At 39.0% G+C, this 14,633-nt stretch overlaps 1 protein-coding gene across 2 annotated transcripts in view; it reads left to right on the top strand.

Moving 5' to 3' along the window:
• Positions 1–14,633, top strand: part of PRKD1 (protein kinase D1) — a 351,107-nt gene that overhangs the window by 291,593 nt on the left and 44,881 nt on the right. For both annotated transcript variants that reach the window (XM_061394915.1, XM_061394916.1), the window contains 7 exons: positions 528–738; positions 2,218–2,295; positions 4,113–4,317; positions 8,394–8,517; positions 10,006–10,083; positions 11,380–11,659; positions 13,636–13,688. In XM_061394915.1, the coding sequence (XP_061250899.1) occupies positions 528–738; positions 2,218–2,295; positions 4,113–4,317; positions 8,394–8,517; positions 10,006–10,083; positions 11,380–11,659; positions 13,636–13,688 (1,029 nt within the window). The remainder of the gene's footprint in view (positions 1–527; positions 739–2,217; positions 2,296–4,112; positions 4,318–8,393; positions 8,518–10,005; positions 10,084–11,379; positions 11,660–13,635; positions 13,689–14,633) is intronic.

Raw genomic sequence — 14,633 nt, 5'->3', positions numbered from 1 at the left:
CATATTTTTGTTTGCTTTCAACTTTATATTTCTCCATTAAAACTAATGAAAATAAAAAGCTGAAAATTAAAGTCCCAGAAATCAGTTTCAAATATTCTGATCTCCAATTCTGTTTTCAGATGTAAAAGCAAAGTACTCAAGTAAGACATAAAGGGGAAATAAATTACATTAATAAACAGAAACATAGTTTTAGTTTATTCCACTGACATTCTTAACAATCAGTCCACTAAATACAATAGTAAAACAAAAAGCAATTTAAAAATACATAAATATATTATGCTGCATCAAGGTCACTTGCATCTTAACCGTATCACTCTGGGAACATCACTACCACCTGAAAAGCTGGATGTGTTTTATTGGGAAAATGATTTTTCTCTCTGTGTCAGTTTTACTGCACTAGAGCCTTGGCTCAGTAATAATGTGAACCCTTTTGTCGAAAAATTAAATCAAAGTGAAAATAAAAATGCATAAACATATAAATCAGTCTTTTACAACTTATTGTCCTCTGTTGTCTTTCAAACATATAGCAAAAGTCACCTTCTGAGTCCTTCATTGGTCGAGAGAAGAGGTCAAATTCCCAGTCGTACATTGGGCGACCCATCCAGCTCGACAAGATCTTGCTGTCCAAAGTTAAAGTGCCGCACACATTCGTCATCCACTCGTACACCCGGCCCACCGTGTGCCAGTATTGCAAGAAGCTTCTCAAGGGGCTCTTCAGGCAGGGCCTGCAGTGCAAAGGTAAGGATGACTTTGCCACCAGCCAACACTTGATCCTCATCCATTTGAAATAACTGTTTTCCTCATCACTTTTCTTTCTGGATGAATGCTTGGTTTTAATATTTTCTTCTAAAATCATTGTGATTACAACATCAGCACCAAATAAAACAGCCTTCAAGGCCTTCACCTCCTGCTCCTCTGTCCACCTCCTGACCGTTTCGGTGGAGCTAGCCCACTGAGAAAATACATGACGGATGGATGGCTATAAAAACCTACCCACGGAGAGCAGTGAAGCCCATGCTGGATCTTACCTAAGCCTCCTTCAGCCTCCCATTTGGACCAGGGAGCTCCTTAACCTCACTTGCCCTGCTTCTTGTACCCTACTGGACATGCTTATTCCAACATCTGTGGTGGTGCAAGCTCTGTGTAGACCTAAGGGGCCTCATTAGATTTGTGTTAACTACAGTACTTTCCCTGAAAGTGTGCTTGCTCTTACAATACTAGTATGCTAATAATACTTTTCCAAGGCTGATAGTGAAGCATCTAGAGAAAGGGGTGTGTTTTCTGATTCACTCACAGGTCAGTATAGATGAATGGCTTACCCTTCCTTCCCCCACTGCCTCAGTGGCCTTCCCTGGCTCAACCTCACACTCCCCTAATGGCAGGATTCTGTCATTTGTCTGCTGTTTGCTACTCTGGCCTGGAGGGACCAGCCGGAACTTGCATGGTTAGCCTCATCTCAGGCAGGCTTCCTTACCGCCCTTGTTCCTTTTGATGCTGATCCCAGGTTGATTCCTGTGAACAGTCCCTCCTCCCCTCACCATGTACACATAGCTCTCCACCTTGCTTCTCTGGCTCTGATCTTAGCCTCCTTTCTGATCATCATCTAACCTTTCCCCTGTGTCCATACTTGTGGTGGCTGATAATGGCCTTTAAAGGTGTCCTAGTACTAATCCCCAGAACCTGTAAATGGTACCTTATATAGAAAAGGGGTCTCTGTGGATGTGATTAACTTACGGCTTTTGAGATGGGAAGTTTAGCCTGGATTATCCAGGAGAGTTCAATGTAATCACAGCATCTTTACCAGACAGAGACAGGGATATTTGACACAGAGGAAGACAAGGTGACATGACCACAGAAGCAAACATTAGAGTGATGTGGCCACAAGCCAAGGAATGCCAGCCACCATCAGAATCCAGTCATCAGGATTCTCCCCTGGAGCTTCTGGAGGAAGATTTTGGATTTCTATCTTCCAGACCTGTGTGAGAATAAATTTCTGTTGTTTTGAAAGTGAAAGTGTTAGTCTCTCAGTTGTATCTGACTGTCTGCAACCCCATGGACTGTAGCCCACTAGGCTCCTTTGTCCATGGAACTCTCCAGGCAAGAATCCTGGAGTGGGTAGCAGTTCCCTTCTCCAGGGGATATTCCAGACCCAGGGATCCAACCCAGGTCTCCTGCATTTGTTGTTTAAGCCACCAAAAATAAAATCATTGTGATTAGATTGCAGATTCAACTGTCATAAACGCTGTGCACCAAAAGTGCCCAACAACTGCCTTGGCGAAGTGACCATTAACGGAGGTAGGTAGAAGGTCAGCCTTCTCTCCCTCTTAAGGCATGTGTCATATAGGACTTAGTGGGATTTTCTTTACTTTTGTTTCTATTCAGATACTTGTGACTCAGTAAATTACAGCCTCTGTCCTACTTTACTGTAGAAAAGTACCCGTCATTGTATTATGATAAAGACCAGAGATTATCTGGATTTTTACATGGTGAACCACCTCATACTGAAAACCTGGATATCCAGGATTTCTTCCCCAACTGCCTCATTTTCTACATCTATCCTAGTTCATTCAGAAATGTAGAAATTGTTGTAATGTCTGCAAGTTATACCTATCTGTCTTTTCCTCCATCCTTTTTATTCCAAGCATTGAAACAGAAGTTAACTTTTATTCCCTGTTGGTCAAGGGAAGAATCACAGAAATTGACTGACCGGAAACAGTTACCTACTTTCTTCATCCATCCAGTTACTATTTTCATTGTGTGTGTACTTGTTAATATGCATCTTTAATAATAATAAAAGGAAATTTAATTCAGCCAGTTAAAAGCTCCATATCCTTTTCTATATTGAGGAATATTCCTTTGGGAAGACTTTAATTGCATAGATTAAGTTTGAAGGAATCCTAAGAAAAATGTTGTGTTCTAAAGGAACAGCTCTCATTTTCTTCCCTGGTAGAATTCCTTATGGATTCTGAACAAAACATTTGACACAGAGTCCCAGGTTGACTTTACCCATAGATAGTAGACTGCATTAGACTTTCAGCCTGTTATCAGATTGTTGATTCCTCTGAGAAGAAAACTGGTGGTAAAAGATGGGAGAAACTGGTTGAGTATTTCTGTGTTACTAAAATCCCGAAGAACAAGTGATTATCTGTGTTCTCCACTTTCTTCTCTAGAAGAAGAGAAAGCTCTCTAGGAAAACATTCCCATAGTAGTTTCTGGCTTTGCAGTGCTGCCAAAGATAAAAACTTGGCAGTCTTCCCAGTTTAAGTGGCATGTGGTATTGATTTTATTCAGGCCCAGGAAATGTCAACCTGTACTAGATAACTGGAACTAAGGGGAAACAGTATAGTTTTTGTTATATTGATTAATTTGAAATCGCATTTTTCCATACAGTCTGAAAAATCTGGGAAAATGTGCGTTTTCCAAACTTGGCAGGCTATTTAAACCATCAGCCTTAAATAGGCTCTAATCAGTCTTTTTTCTAATTTTAAAGTAAGAACTTTATATTAGTAAGTAATTATGCTGCATTAGCATCAACAGCAGCAGCATCAACTGTGTAATGGCAGGATTCAGTATTATTTCAAACATCAAATATTTGTTTGATAGTTATTTAAACAGTGCTGCTTATGTGACCAACTTAATCTATTGAAATTCATGATTTTAAAAGTTACTGAGTGGAGTATCAGGAGTCAGTGACATTCCGTGTTCGTGCATGTGAAAGTTTCCCACATCCTCCCACATGTTTCTCTTTCCCACCAGGGTGCTGTGCTGCTGAAATAAGATTAGTTTCCTCTTCCTGGTATCACGTTGCTTCCTAGCACTTTGTTTCTGCATCACCCTTGGCGTCCTTCCAAGGCTCCCCATGACGTATTTATGCTTCTAGGCTTAGGGGCCTAAAAAATGAGCATCTACTTTAAAATTATATATTTATCCTCTCATAAATTCAGATACTTATGAGCTAAAGTTTAAAAGGAAAGTGAAAGAAAGGAAGAATTATTCACATGACTGTATTTTTAGGGCTTCCAATTGATTTGTTTTAGGATTGCCTAACTTTCTCTTAAGTCTTGGCTCTAGGATACTAGGCTTATCTTCATGGGTGCAAAACAATTTTGTAGATTTGCTTAGCCCTGGGGCAGAGTCTGACGTAGTCATGGAAGAAGGGAGCGATGACAATGACAGTGAAAGAAACAGTGGGCTCATGGATGACATGGAAGAGGCAATGGTCCAGGACGCTGAGATGGTGATGGCCGAGTGCCAGAACGACAGTGGGGAGATGCAGGATCCAGACCCGGACCACGAGGACTCCAACAGAACCATCAGGTGAGGGTGCTCTCCCAGGCTTGGTCAGACAGGCGAGCCCCAAGCGGTATTTACTTTTTAAAGCTCTTTGATATTTTAATCAATTACAGAGAAAACTTAAAGTTGTGTTTACAGGCATACCTGGTTTTATTACTTTATTGCATGTCATAGGTATTCCTTTTTTTTTTTTTTAAACAAATTGAACCTCTGTAGCCACCTTGGGTAGGGACACCTATCAGTACCACTTTCCCAACAGCTTTTACTCACTTTGCATCTCTGTGTCACATTTTGGTAATTCTCTCAATATTTCACGCGTGTTCACTATTATTATGTTTGTTAGAGTGATCTATGTTTAGTAAACTTTGAGGTTACTGTTGTAATTGTTTGGGGGCACCACAAACCATGCCTATATAAAACAGTAAGCTTAATCAATAAACATTATGTGTTATGACATCTCTACAAGCCAGCCATTTTCCTGTCTCTCTCCATCTCCTCAGGCCTCCCTATTTCCTGAGACACAACAGTATTGAAATTAAGCTAGTTAATAACCCTTCAATTGCTTTTAAGTGTTCAAATGAAACATTCATGTGTCTCTCACTTTAAATCAAAAGCTGGAAATGATTAAGCTTAGTGAGGAAGGCATGTTGTAAGCCAAGATGGGTCAGAAGCTCAGCCTCTTGAGGTAAAACCATCAGCCAGGTTGTCAAAGTTCTTGATAGAATTAAAAGTGCTACTCCAATAAACACGTGAATGATAAGACAGCAAAACAGCACCGTTGCTGATGGAGATAGTTTAACCTTGATAGAAGTTCAGACCAACAGCAACATTCCCTTACAGCGAAACCTAATCCAGATCAAGGTCCTAACTCTTCAATTCTATGAAGACTGAGCAATGTGGAAGATGCAGAAGAAGAGTTTGAAGCTATTAAAGATTGGATAAGCCATCGCCATAACATCAAAGTATGAAGTGAAGCATCAAGTGCTGATGTACAAACTGCAGCAAGTTACCAAAAACTCTAGCTAAGTTAATGAAGATAGCTACACATAGCATTTTCAGTATAGACAAAGCAGCCTTGTATTTGAAGCCAGTGTCATCTAAGACTTTCACAGCTAGAAGATGAAAGCTTCAAAGGACAGGCTGACTCTGAAGCTGGTAACTTTAAGTTGAAGCCAGTGCTCATTTACCATTCTGAAGAATCTTACAACCCTTAGTAATTATACCAAATCCACTCTGCTTATGTTCTGTAAGTGGAACAACAAAGCCTGGATGACATTGCATCTGTTTATAGCATAGTTTACTGAATATTTTAAGTCCACTGTTGAAATTTATTGCTCAGGAAAAAAAAAAATTCCTTTCAAAATGCTGCTGCTCATTTACGATGCACCTGGTCACCCAAGACCTCTGATGGAGATGGATGGTAAGATTCTCGTTGTTTTCATGCCTTCTGACACAGAATCTGTTCTACAGCCCATGGATCAAGGGCTAATTTTAACTTCTATTATTTTTAGAGACACATTTTGTAAGATTGCCATATAGATAGTGATTCTTCTGATAGATCTAGACAAAGTCAACTGAAAACCTGAAAAGGATTTACTCTTCAGATACCATTAAGAATGTTCATGATTAATGAGAAGAGGTCAGAATATCAGCATTAACAGGACTTTGGAAGAAGTTGTTTCCAAACCTCACGGATGACTTTGAGTGGAGGAAGTAGCTGCTGATGTGGTGCAAATAACGTGAGAACTGGAATTAGAAATGGAGCCTGAGACTGTGACTGCAGTGTCATGATAAACTGTAAGAGTTGAGCAGAGGAAGTGGCTTCTTGAGATGGAATCTACTCCTGATGAAGATGCTGTGAAGATTGTTGAAATGACAACAAAGGATTTAGAGTAATACTAGCACACACATTTAATTTATAATGCAGTATAGAGTTTGAGTCCAATTTTGAAAGAAGTTCTGTGGGTAAAATGCTATAAAACAGCATTGTGTGCTACAGGGAAATCATTTGTGAAAGGAAGCATCAATTGATGTGGCAGGCTTTGCTGTTGTCCTGTTTTTAAAATTGCCATAGTCACACCAGCTTTCAACAAACACCATCCTCATGAGTCAGCAGCCATCAACAATAAGGCAAGACTTTCCACCAGCAAAAAGACTGCATCTTGCCCGAAGGCTGAGATGATGGTTAGCCATTTTTAGTAATAAGCTAATCTTTAATTAAAGAATATACATTGATTTTTTTTAGGCATAGTGCTATATAATACATTTAATAGACCACAGTATAGTGTAAACATAACATATATATACCGGGAAACCACAAAATTCACGTGACTTGCTTTTTTGCCATGTTTGTTTTATCTCTGTGGTCTGGAATCAAGCTGAACCATGTCCAAACTTTTCCTGTAATTTGTTTATAAATGAGCTGTGTACTGTAGAAGAAGCTCCTAAGTTTGGAGCTAGGCGGTCGGGATTCCCCTGGAGAAGTGTAGCTTGCATCCTTTCCTGATATTGCCTCATTTTTTGACCTATTTTCTTTTGCATGTGAGGGTTACACATACTTTCAAACAGAAAATTTACTACTAAGTTAATATTTATTCAAAGCTTGTTGTGTGCAAATACATAGATCAGGGATCAACCTTAGCAAACACCATCTACTTTATAGTTGGCCTGCAATGTAGATAACATGGGTTTGATTCCTGGGTGGGGAAGATCCCCTGGAGGAGGAAATGGCAACCCACTTGGAACCTGGTGGGCCACAGCCCATGGGGTCAGTAAGAGTCGGACACGACTGAGCCACTAACACTTTATTACAAGAATCACATTATGTCTGGACCTTACTGTTCTTGATTTTGTTGCAGAAGTGTGTGGAGTTTCATATTTGTGATTTGATTGTCTGTACTTTTGATTTGTAGATGATCCCCATTTTTTATATTAGTGGTCAGCACACTATAGCCAAATCAATCTGTTGCCTTTTGTGTTATAAAGTTTTATTGGAACATAGCCATGCCCGTCCATAGCTATGGCTGTGGCTGCTTTTGCGCTGCAATGGCAGAGTTAAGTATTCTGCAGAGCCTGAAATGTGTATTACCTGACTCTACAAAAATAGCTCCCAAACCTCTGATTTATAAAGTATATTCAAACTTTTATGTCCATTTTATAAGTGCCATGTTCATTGGCACTCCGTAACTAAAATTCATAACTAAAATTGTTCATGAGAGGAGAGCAATAAAATAATTGGACTTTATTTCATTTAATAACATGAGAAATATTTTTCAAATACTGGAAAATGCCTATGCCCCCACTTTCCTTTGAAGATGAACATTTCTTTAGTATCAAAATATTGGTGGCATGTAAATGGTGGGTCAGTGCAGACATAGAGGTAGAAAAGAAGGACATGAAGGAGAGGCATAATTCCATGAGCAATAGTTATTTAAAAGACAGTTTGAACAGCAGATTCTAATTTTTGTGAAATTATTTAGACAGAATTTCATGTTAACATATTACATCTAAATGATTAATATTGTGGCTATAATATTTATTAAGCAAATGATCATTCACGTGTGACTCTGAACTGTGGCCTCTGTACACTATGATAGTAATCTACCCAATGTTTACCCCAATACTGAGCACCAAGTGTTTAGTTCACCTGAAAACCTAAGTGCTTACTCTTCTGCTCAGGGATTGTTAAGATGTACATATAAAGCACCTCTCAGTCTTCAGAGCAGAGTCTGAACCATGGTACTCTGACACTGTATGTATGTATGTGAAGTTGCTCAGTTGTGCCCGACTCTTTTCGACCCCATGGACTGTAGCCTACCAGGCTCCTCTGTCCATGGGATTTTCCAGGCAATAGTACTGGAGTGGATTGCCATTTCCTTCTCCAGCGGATCTTCCCGACCCAGGGATCGAACCCGGGACTCCTGCATTGTAGACAGACGCTTTACCGTCTGAACCACCAGGGAAGGATACCTTTCACTAAAAATGGGGTGTGAAATTTTCTTTTGCCTTTCACTTTGAAATAGCTGAAATAAGGCTTTAGGCAGGAAAAGAAGATCTGTATCTAAAAACATTTCTTTCTTAAACTATTTTGGCTTTTCAAGTCCATCAACAAGCAACAACATCCCACTCATGAGAGTAGTACAGTCTGTCAAACACACGAAGAGGAAAAGCAGCACAGTGATGAAAGAAGGATGGATGGTCCACTACACCAGCAAGGACACGCTGGTAAGATCCACACCAAGCTCTTGTCTGGTCTTGTGAGCTTTAATTAGAGGGGCTTCTGGTGCTCTGTCAAGACTGTGGGATATCTGGGTTAGCAGGAGCAAACCTTAGTGCAGGCAGGCTTCAGGATCAGGGGAGAATATTCACAGTCTCTGAGTGTTCCATGTAGCTGAGCAAACAACTGAGTTAGAAAAGACTGTAGACAGCAATTTCAGGGAAACAAAGTCATTTCCCTGTATTACTTGAGATGATTCCCAAACAACTTGAGTGTCTACCTATCTTTTTATAGCAGCCTTGAAAACTTTCAGAATGCTCATCTGTGATTCAAAAAATTTTTGAGCACTGCATTTTAGGGAGAGAAAAAATGATAATAACTGTTATATAATTCTTAAATCCTTAAGTGTTCACTTAAAAATTGACCTATTCAGAAACATAGTAATCTTATATTTTATTAGATAAAAGACAGCACATTTACAAGTTTTATTATACTCTGAGTTTCTCACTACTTCTTATTTTCCTAATAGTTGATGCATGAGGTGTGCATGTATTGACATATGTTTCAATTAAACTAACTGACCTTTAGTAATAAGCTTCTTTCTCAGCTATTGGTAGTGTTTTCCTCATCACTTCCTAGCCATGGAATTCCTATCATTTCTTTAGGTAAATGGACACCTATAACCTAACAGCTATGTCTAATCTCAACCTTCTCTTCCAGAGAGAGCTTTACATGACTTACTGTAGGACTCAACTGAATTCCATCCAGTCTTTCCTAGATGTGGTAAAATATTTGAAGCATATTTAGTATATTTGACTGGTGTAAGACAGGTTGTAGAAGAGACCAAGAATAGTATTAGGACATTTTAGTCTGAAAAGAAGAAATACATGCATTCATACAGACACACAAGGACCTGATCACCAAATCATGGATGTTTAGATCTGCAGTAAGCTTAAGAGAAAGTCAAGCTATTGATGCATTCCTCTAATGTTAGGTTGATGCCATGGAGTCAGCCTTGCCATCCTACTCAACATTCTTTAGTTCTACTGTGCCATCTCTAATGGAAGCCAGAATGCCTGGCTGGATCAGCATGGCATGCCTTATGTTCTAAAACAATAGAATATAAATATTATGTTGCCCATTAAGCCCTTTTATTACAGCTATTAATCCACCTTTAGCTCTTCAAGCCATCAAGTACATTTTAAAATGGTGTTTTCTATTTATTCTACTTGCACTAAGTGCCAGGCACTGCTCTGGGTGCTAATATATCATCTCTTTTAATATTTATAACTCAAATGTAGGTGCAGAAACTCACTGTATACATTTGCTGAATAGACACCCTCTAGAGTCTTGAAATTGTTAGTCTTCCTCTTCCAAAGGCCGCACACTTTCTACCATCAAATCTTATGCCCCAGTGGGAAAATGTTTTGATTATATCTGTCTTGAATTTTTTTTTTTAAGTTTTTAAAAGATACTGTATCAAACTTCTGTTTCAGCGGAAGCGGCACTATTGGAGATTGGATAGCAAATGTATCACCCTCTTTCAGAATGACACAGGAAGCAGGTACTACAAGGTAAGGGTGACTCTTTCCTTGACTGAGGTCTCATGCCCTCTCTTGCTTTCTTGTGGGAATGTAGAGTATCAGAAATACGAAATTACACCCAACAAACGTGACTCTTCTGAAGCTTGCTCCCAGAGATATTTTTTTTCTTCTCTGTAGTTTTTAGATTTGGGGGAAATCAGGTTGTGAGCTGATTAGTCCTCTGTGAATTTCAAATTTCACTGTGGAATGCTTCTGGCCCCATGGGATGGTGGGGTAGGGGGAGGGGGAGAAGAAGCTTAACCATCTATTTTAGCAGGGATGTGTGATTTAACTAGCAAGTTCAGGGTCACAGAAGATGAGTGAAAAGTGAATTCCTGAAGTCTGTTCTATCCAACTTTCTTTGTTTTGTTTTGCATTGGTAGTCCTGCAAGTATGTCACCAGGGGTTAAGAAACATTGTATGACTCCTCCATGTATTGCCAGTATCATAAGGAGCACTTTCTGCTAGAAAAATAATTTGGCGGTTGTTTTCATTCTGTCTCTCTACATGAAATAATACAGATGTCACATAACATATCACCCAGTGAAACATGGTTCCAAAGAAATTTAGAGTGAAAAAGTATATATTTGCTCCATCAAGAATAATGAAGGCTCAGCGATAGTAGGTGTTCTCCATGGCCCCTTTACACAGACCTAACAGAAAAAGGAAACCTCATTAACTTTTAAATTAAAAATTTGTTTTAAAAGTTATTATTTCTTAAGAGTTATTTAAAAGTTATTATTTCTTCTCCATCCGAAAAGACAATACGGTGATTAATTTTTTAAATATCAAAACTGTCGTAAAAGCAACTGCTTTTAAAACCACTCTCTGTGGTGTTCCTCACTAAAACTGTTCATGTGGCTATATTATTATATTAACATCTATCAAGTCAAATTACATGATTCATTTTCAGTGCTTTAAAGAATAGTTGAAATTTAAAAATAGCTGTGCATACCCAAATGCATTTCAAAAGGGTTGTGATTTTACCTCACAGTTATTAAAATTATCATTTATAGTCTAAGACTTAGATTTTGATGCAGGTTCAAAATTATTCATATTTATTCTTATTGCATGAACATACTAAAAAGCCACTTGAATTTTTCTGGAAAAAGGAAATGATAATTTTATTTTTGTGTTTTTCTTAGTTATAGTCTGTGTCTTATAAAACTGTTTTATAGAAATGATAGCTGATTGTAATGTCATTTCTTACATGTCCCTGGCATGAGTTTTATTTGAAAGTTTTATCCTTTTGATAAACTCCATTAAGTACACACTTTTTTGCCATAGGAAATACCTTTATCAGAAATTTTATCTCTGGAACCAGCAAAACCATCAGCTTTAATTCCCAGTGGGGCCAACCCTCACTGCTTTGAGATCACTACAGCAAACATCGTGTATTATGTGGGAGAAAATGTGGTCAACCCCTCCAGCCCGCCACCAAACAGCAGTGTCCTCACCAGTGGCGTTGGTGCCGATGTGGCCAGGATGTGGGAGATGGCAATCCAGCACGCTCTCATGCCCGTCATACCCAAGGGGTCCTCTGTGGGCTCAGGAACCAGCGTGCACAGTGAGTCTGCTGGTTTTCTGTCTGTCTTTGGAACAGGTGAAGAGAACCCCTTTAGGGATGTTTAGTTTATTGGAAGACCCTGATCCTGGGAAAAATCGATGGCAGGAGGAGAAGCGGGTGACAGAGGATAATACAGTTGGATAGCATCACCAACTCAGTGGACATGTGTTTGAGAAAACTCTGGGAGATAGTAAAGGACAGGGAAGCCTGGTGTACTACAGTTCATGGGTTCACAAAGAGTTGGACATGACTTAGTGACTGAACAAACAAAAAGGGCGGTGTGGTCTCCAAATAAAAGCTTCTACATATACTAAGGTGTTTTATTTTATATTAAAAATTTGAACAGATGCTTGTCAACCCAGTATATCCAATAATAGCAGAAACTTGGGCTATTGGTGATAAAAGAAGTAATCTCGTTGGTGATAAAAGAAGAAGTAATCTTGTCAGCTTGAGCTTGACTGGAATGCCAGTTTTGCCATCTGCAAATCTGAGTTAACACAAGTCCTCCAAAACCACCAAATGTGCTACTCTTTGCAGGTGACTTAGTGTTCAGAGTACTTGCTGCTGCTGCTGCTAAGTTGCTTCAGTCGTGTCCGACTCTGTGCGACCCTGTAGGTGGCAGCCCACCAGGCTCCCCCGTCCCTGGGATTCTCCAGGCAAGAACACTGGAGTGGGTTGCCATTTCCTTCTCCAATGCATGAAAGTGAAAAGTGAAAGTGAAGTCGCTCAGTTTTGTCTGACTCTTAGCAACCCCATGCACTGCAGCCTACCAGGCTTCTCCGGCCACGGGATTCTTCAGGCAAGAGTACTGGAGTGGGGTGCCAGTGCCTTCTCTGTGCTCAGAGTACTTGGAAAGTCTTAAATCATTTTTTCCTAGGTAGATCTCTCTGTTCATTGTAGCACGAGATAAATTTTACCAGAATTCAGTCAAGATCAAAAATGGAGGATGCATTTTCAAAAGATATTTTAGAGGAGTATCTGTATACAAATGTAACTTTACAGTCTCATAATGGCTATTAATAGAGCCTGTGGCAAAGCACCCTCTGTTTTCACATCACAGTGACTGATGATCTGTGATAGATTTGATTTGTCACGACTTTTTAGTTGATCTCTACAACCAGTGTATATATTGCATGCATGTATGCTAAGTAGCTTTGGCTACGGCTAAGTCACTTCAGTCATGTCTGACTCTGTGCAACCCCGTAGACAGCAGCCCACCAGGCTCCCCCATCCCTAGGATTCTCCAGGCAAGAACACTGGAGTGGGTTGCCATTTCCTTCTCCAATGCATGAAAGTGAAAAGTGAAAGTGAAGTTGCTCAGTCATGTCCGACTCTTAGAGACCCCATGGACTGCAGCCTACCAGGCTCCTCCGTCCATGGGATTTTCCAGGCAAGAGTACTGGAGTGGGGTGCCATTGCCTTCTCCATAAGTAGCTTCAGTCATGTTCAACTCTGTGCCACCCTATGGACTATAGCCTGCCAGGCTCCTCCGTCCATGGGACTCACCAGGCAGGTTCTTTACCACGAGCACCACCTGGGAAGCTCAGTACATGTCAATAGGGGATATATATGCCTATTTGAGTGCTAACCATTTTATGTGAGAGCTCTATTTTTAAAATAACCCCAATAGGTGGATGTTAATGTTTTGCCTGCTTTACAGGTAAGGGAATCAGACCCTAGTAGCATTAAGTTGTTTCTGCTTGTACCAGAGTTTAAAAATGGCAAACCAGAATTTGAACCCAAATCTTTATGACTTCCAACTCTAAACTGACAAAATACTATTATTTTTCAAAGCCAAGTACAGAGTAAATCTGTAACTGTAAAAGCAAACAAATATTCTAATAGGCATTTTCTTAGAAAAATCTAATTGCTATGATTTAAAAACACCCCTGCAGCTTGATTAATAAGCATGTGTTTACCTATTTTGCGATTACCTCTCTTACTTCTTTTGTGTATTTTTTAATGTGTTTTTCTAGGAGATATTTCTGTGAGTATTTCAGTATCAAACTGCCAGATTCAAGAAAATGTGGTGAGTATATACCTACTAATATAAAACTTGGTACTATGATCTTTTATTGGAAAATAAGAGCATCATAAAATGCATTTTTATTGATCTGATATTTTAATTTTTTAGTATTTTCTAGAAAATAAAATAGGGTCCCCTTGGATGTTTTTCCTCTATAAAATTTTAGAAACATTGCATTGTATCAATTCTTTAGTGATTTTCTGTAATCTGTTCTGTAGTGTGGAGAGTTAAATAACTATTTTTCATTTCAGGTAAGCAATTAGAATGCAGTGCCTGATTTTTTATGTATTTGACCCATCTTGATACTGGAATTTTAAATGGTTGTTGTTATGTAATATCAGATAAAATAGATAAATTATTTGAATTTCATGAGTAGCTTAAATGTGCCCTTATTCCCTTTCCTTGATTGCTACCCATGAGTGCTATCATATGACAGGGAGTTGCAAATACACTTACAATCACTTGTACTTACCAAGGAGACCTGATAAACTGCATAAATGAGATTTTATGGGTCTGCATTCCAGCACCCTAGTCAACTGTACCACCTAATTCCATCAGCCCAGTTTTTGAAAATTCTGTGTAGATCATATACATATTATGAAGTAATTTACACTCTGTCATATGTTTGCTTTTTTTATTATACTTTGTCACTGTGGCAAGAAGCCCAAAAGTAATGAGGCCTTTCCTACCTCATCCTGTGACTCAGATTTTTCCCTCAATTTTGACTGCTATGCCTGTGACCAAAAGGAAAACATTTGTAGCCTTACACTGATCTGAGTTTACTTTTCAAAAAGTAAACTCCGTGAAACTTAATTTATCACCAGCATAACTTTGCAACCTTTACTAAATTGGCATAAAGTAAACTGAAAACCAATATGATTGAGAATATTAGGAAAAGTTCGTGACAAAAATTAGCTGTATTCTTATTCTGTCAGTCACAAGATAAAG

The sequence above is a fragment of the Bos javanicus genome, chromosome 21 (assembly GCF_032452875.1).
Source record: "Bos javanicus breed banteng chromosome 21, ARS-OSU_banteng_1.0, whole genome shotgun sequence".
Lineage (NCBI taxonomy): Eukaryota > Metazoa > Chordata > Mammalia > Artiodactyla > Bovidae > Bos > Bos javanicus.
This window is presented reverse-complemented; position numbering and strand designations above follow the sequence as displayed.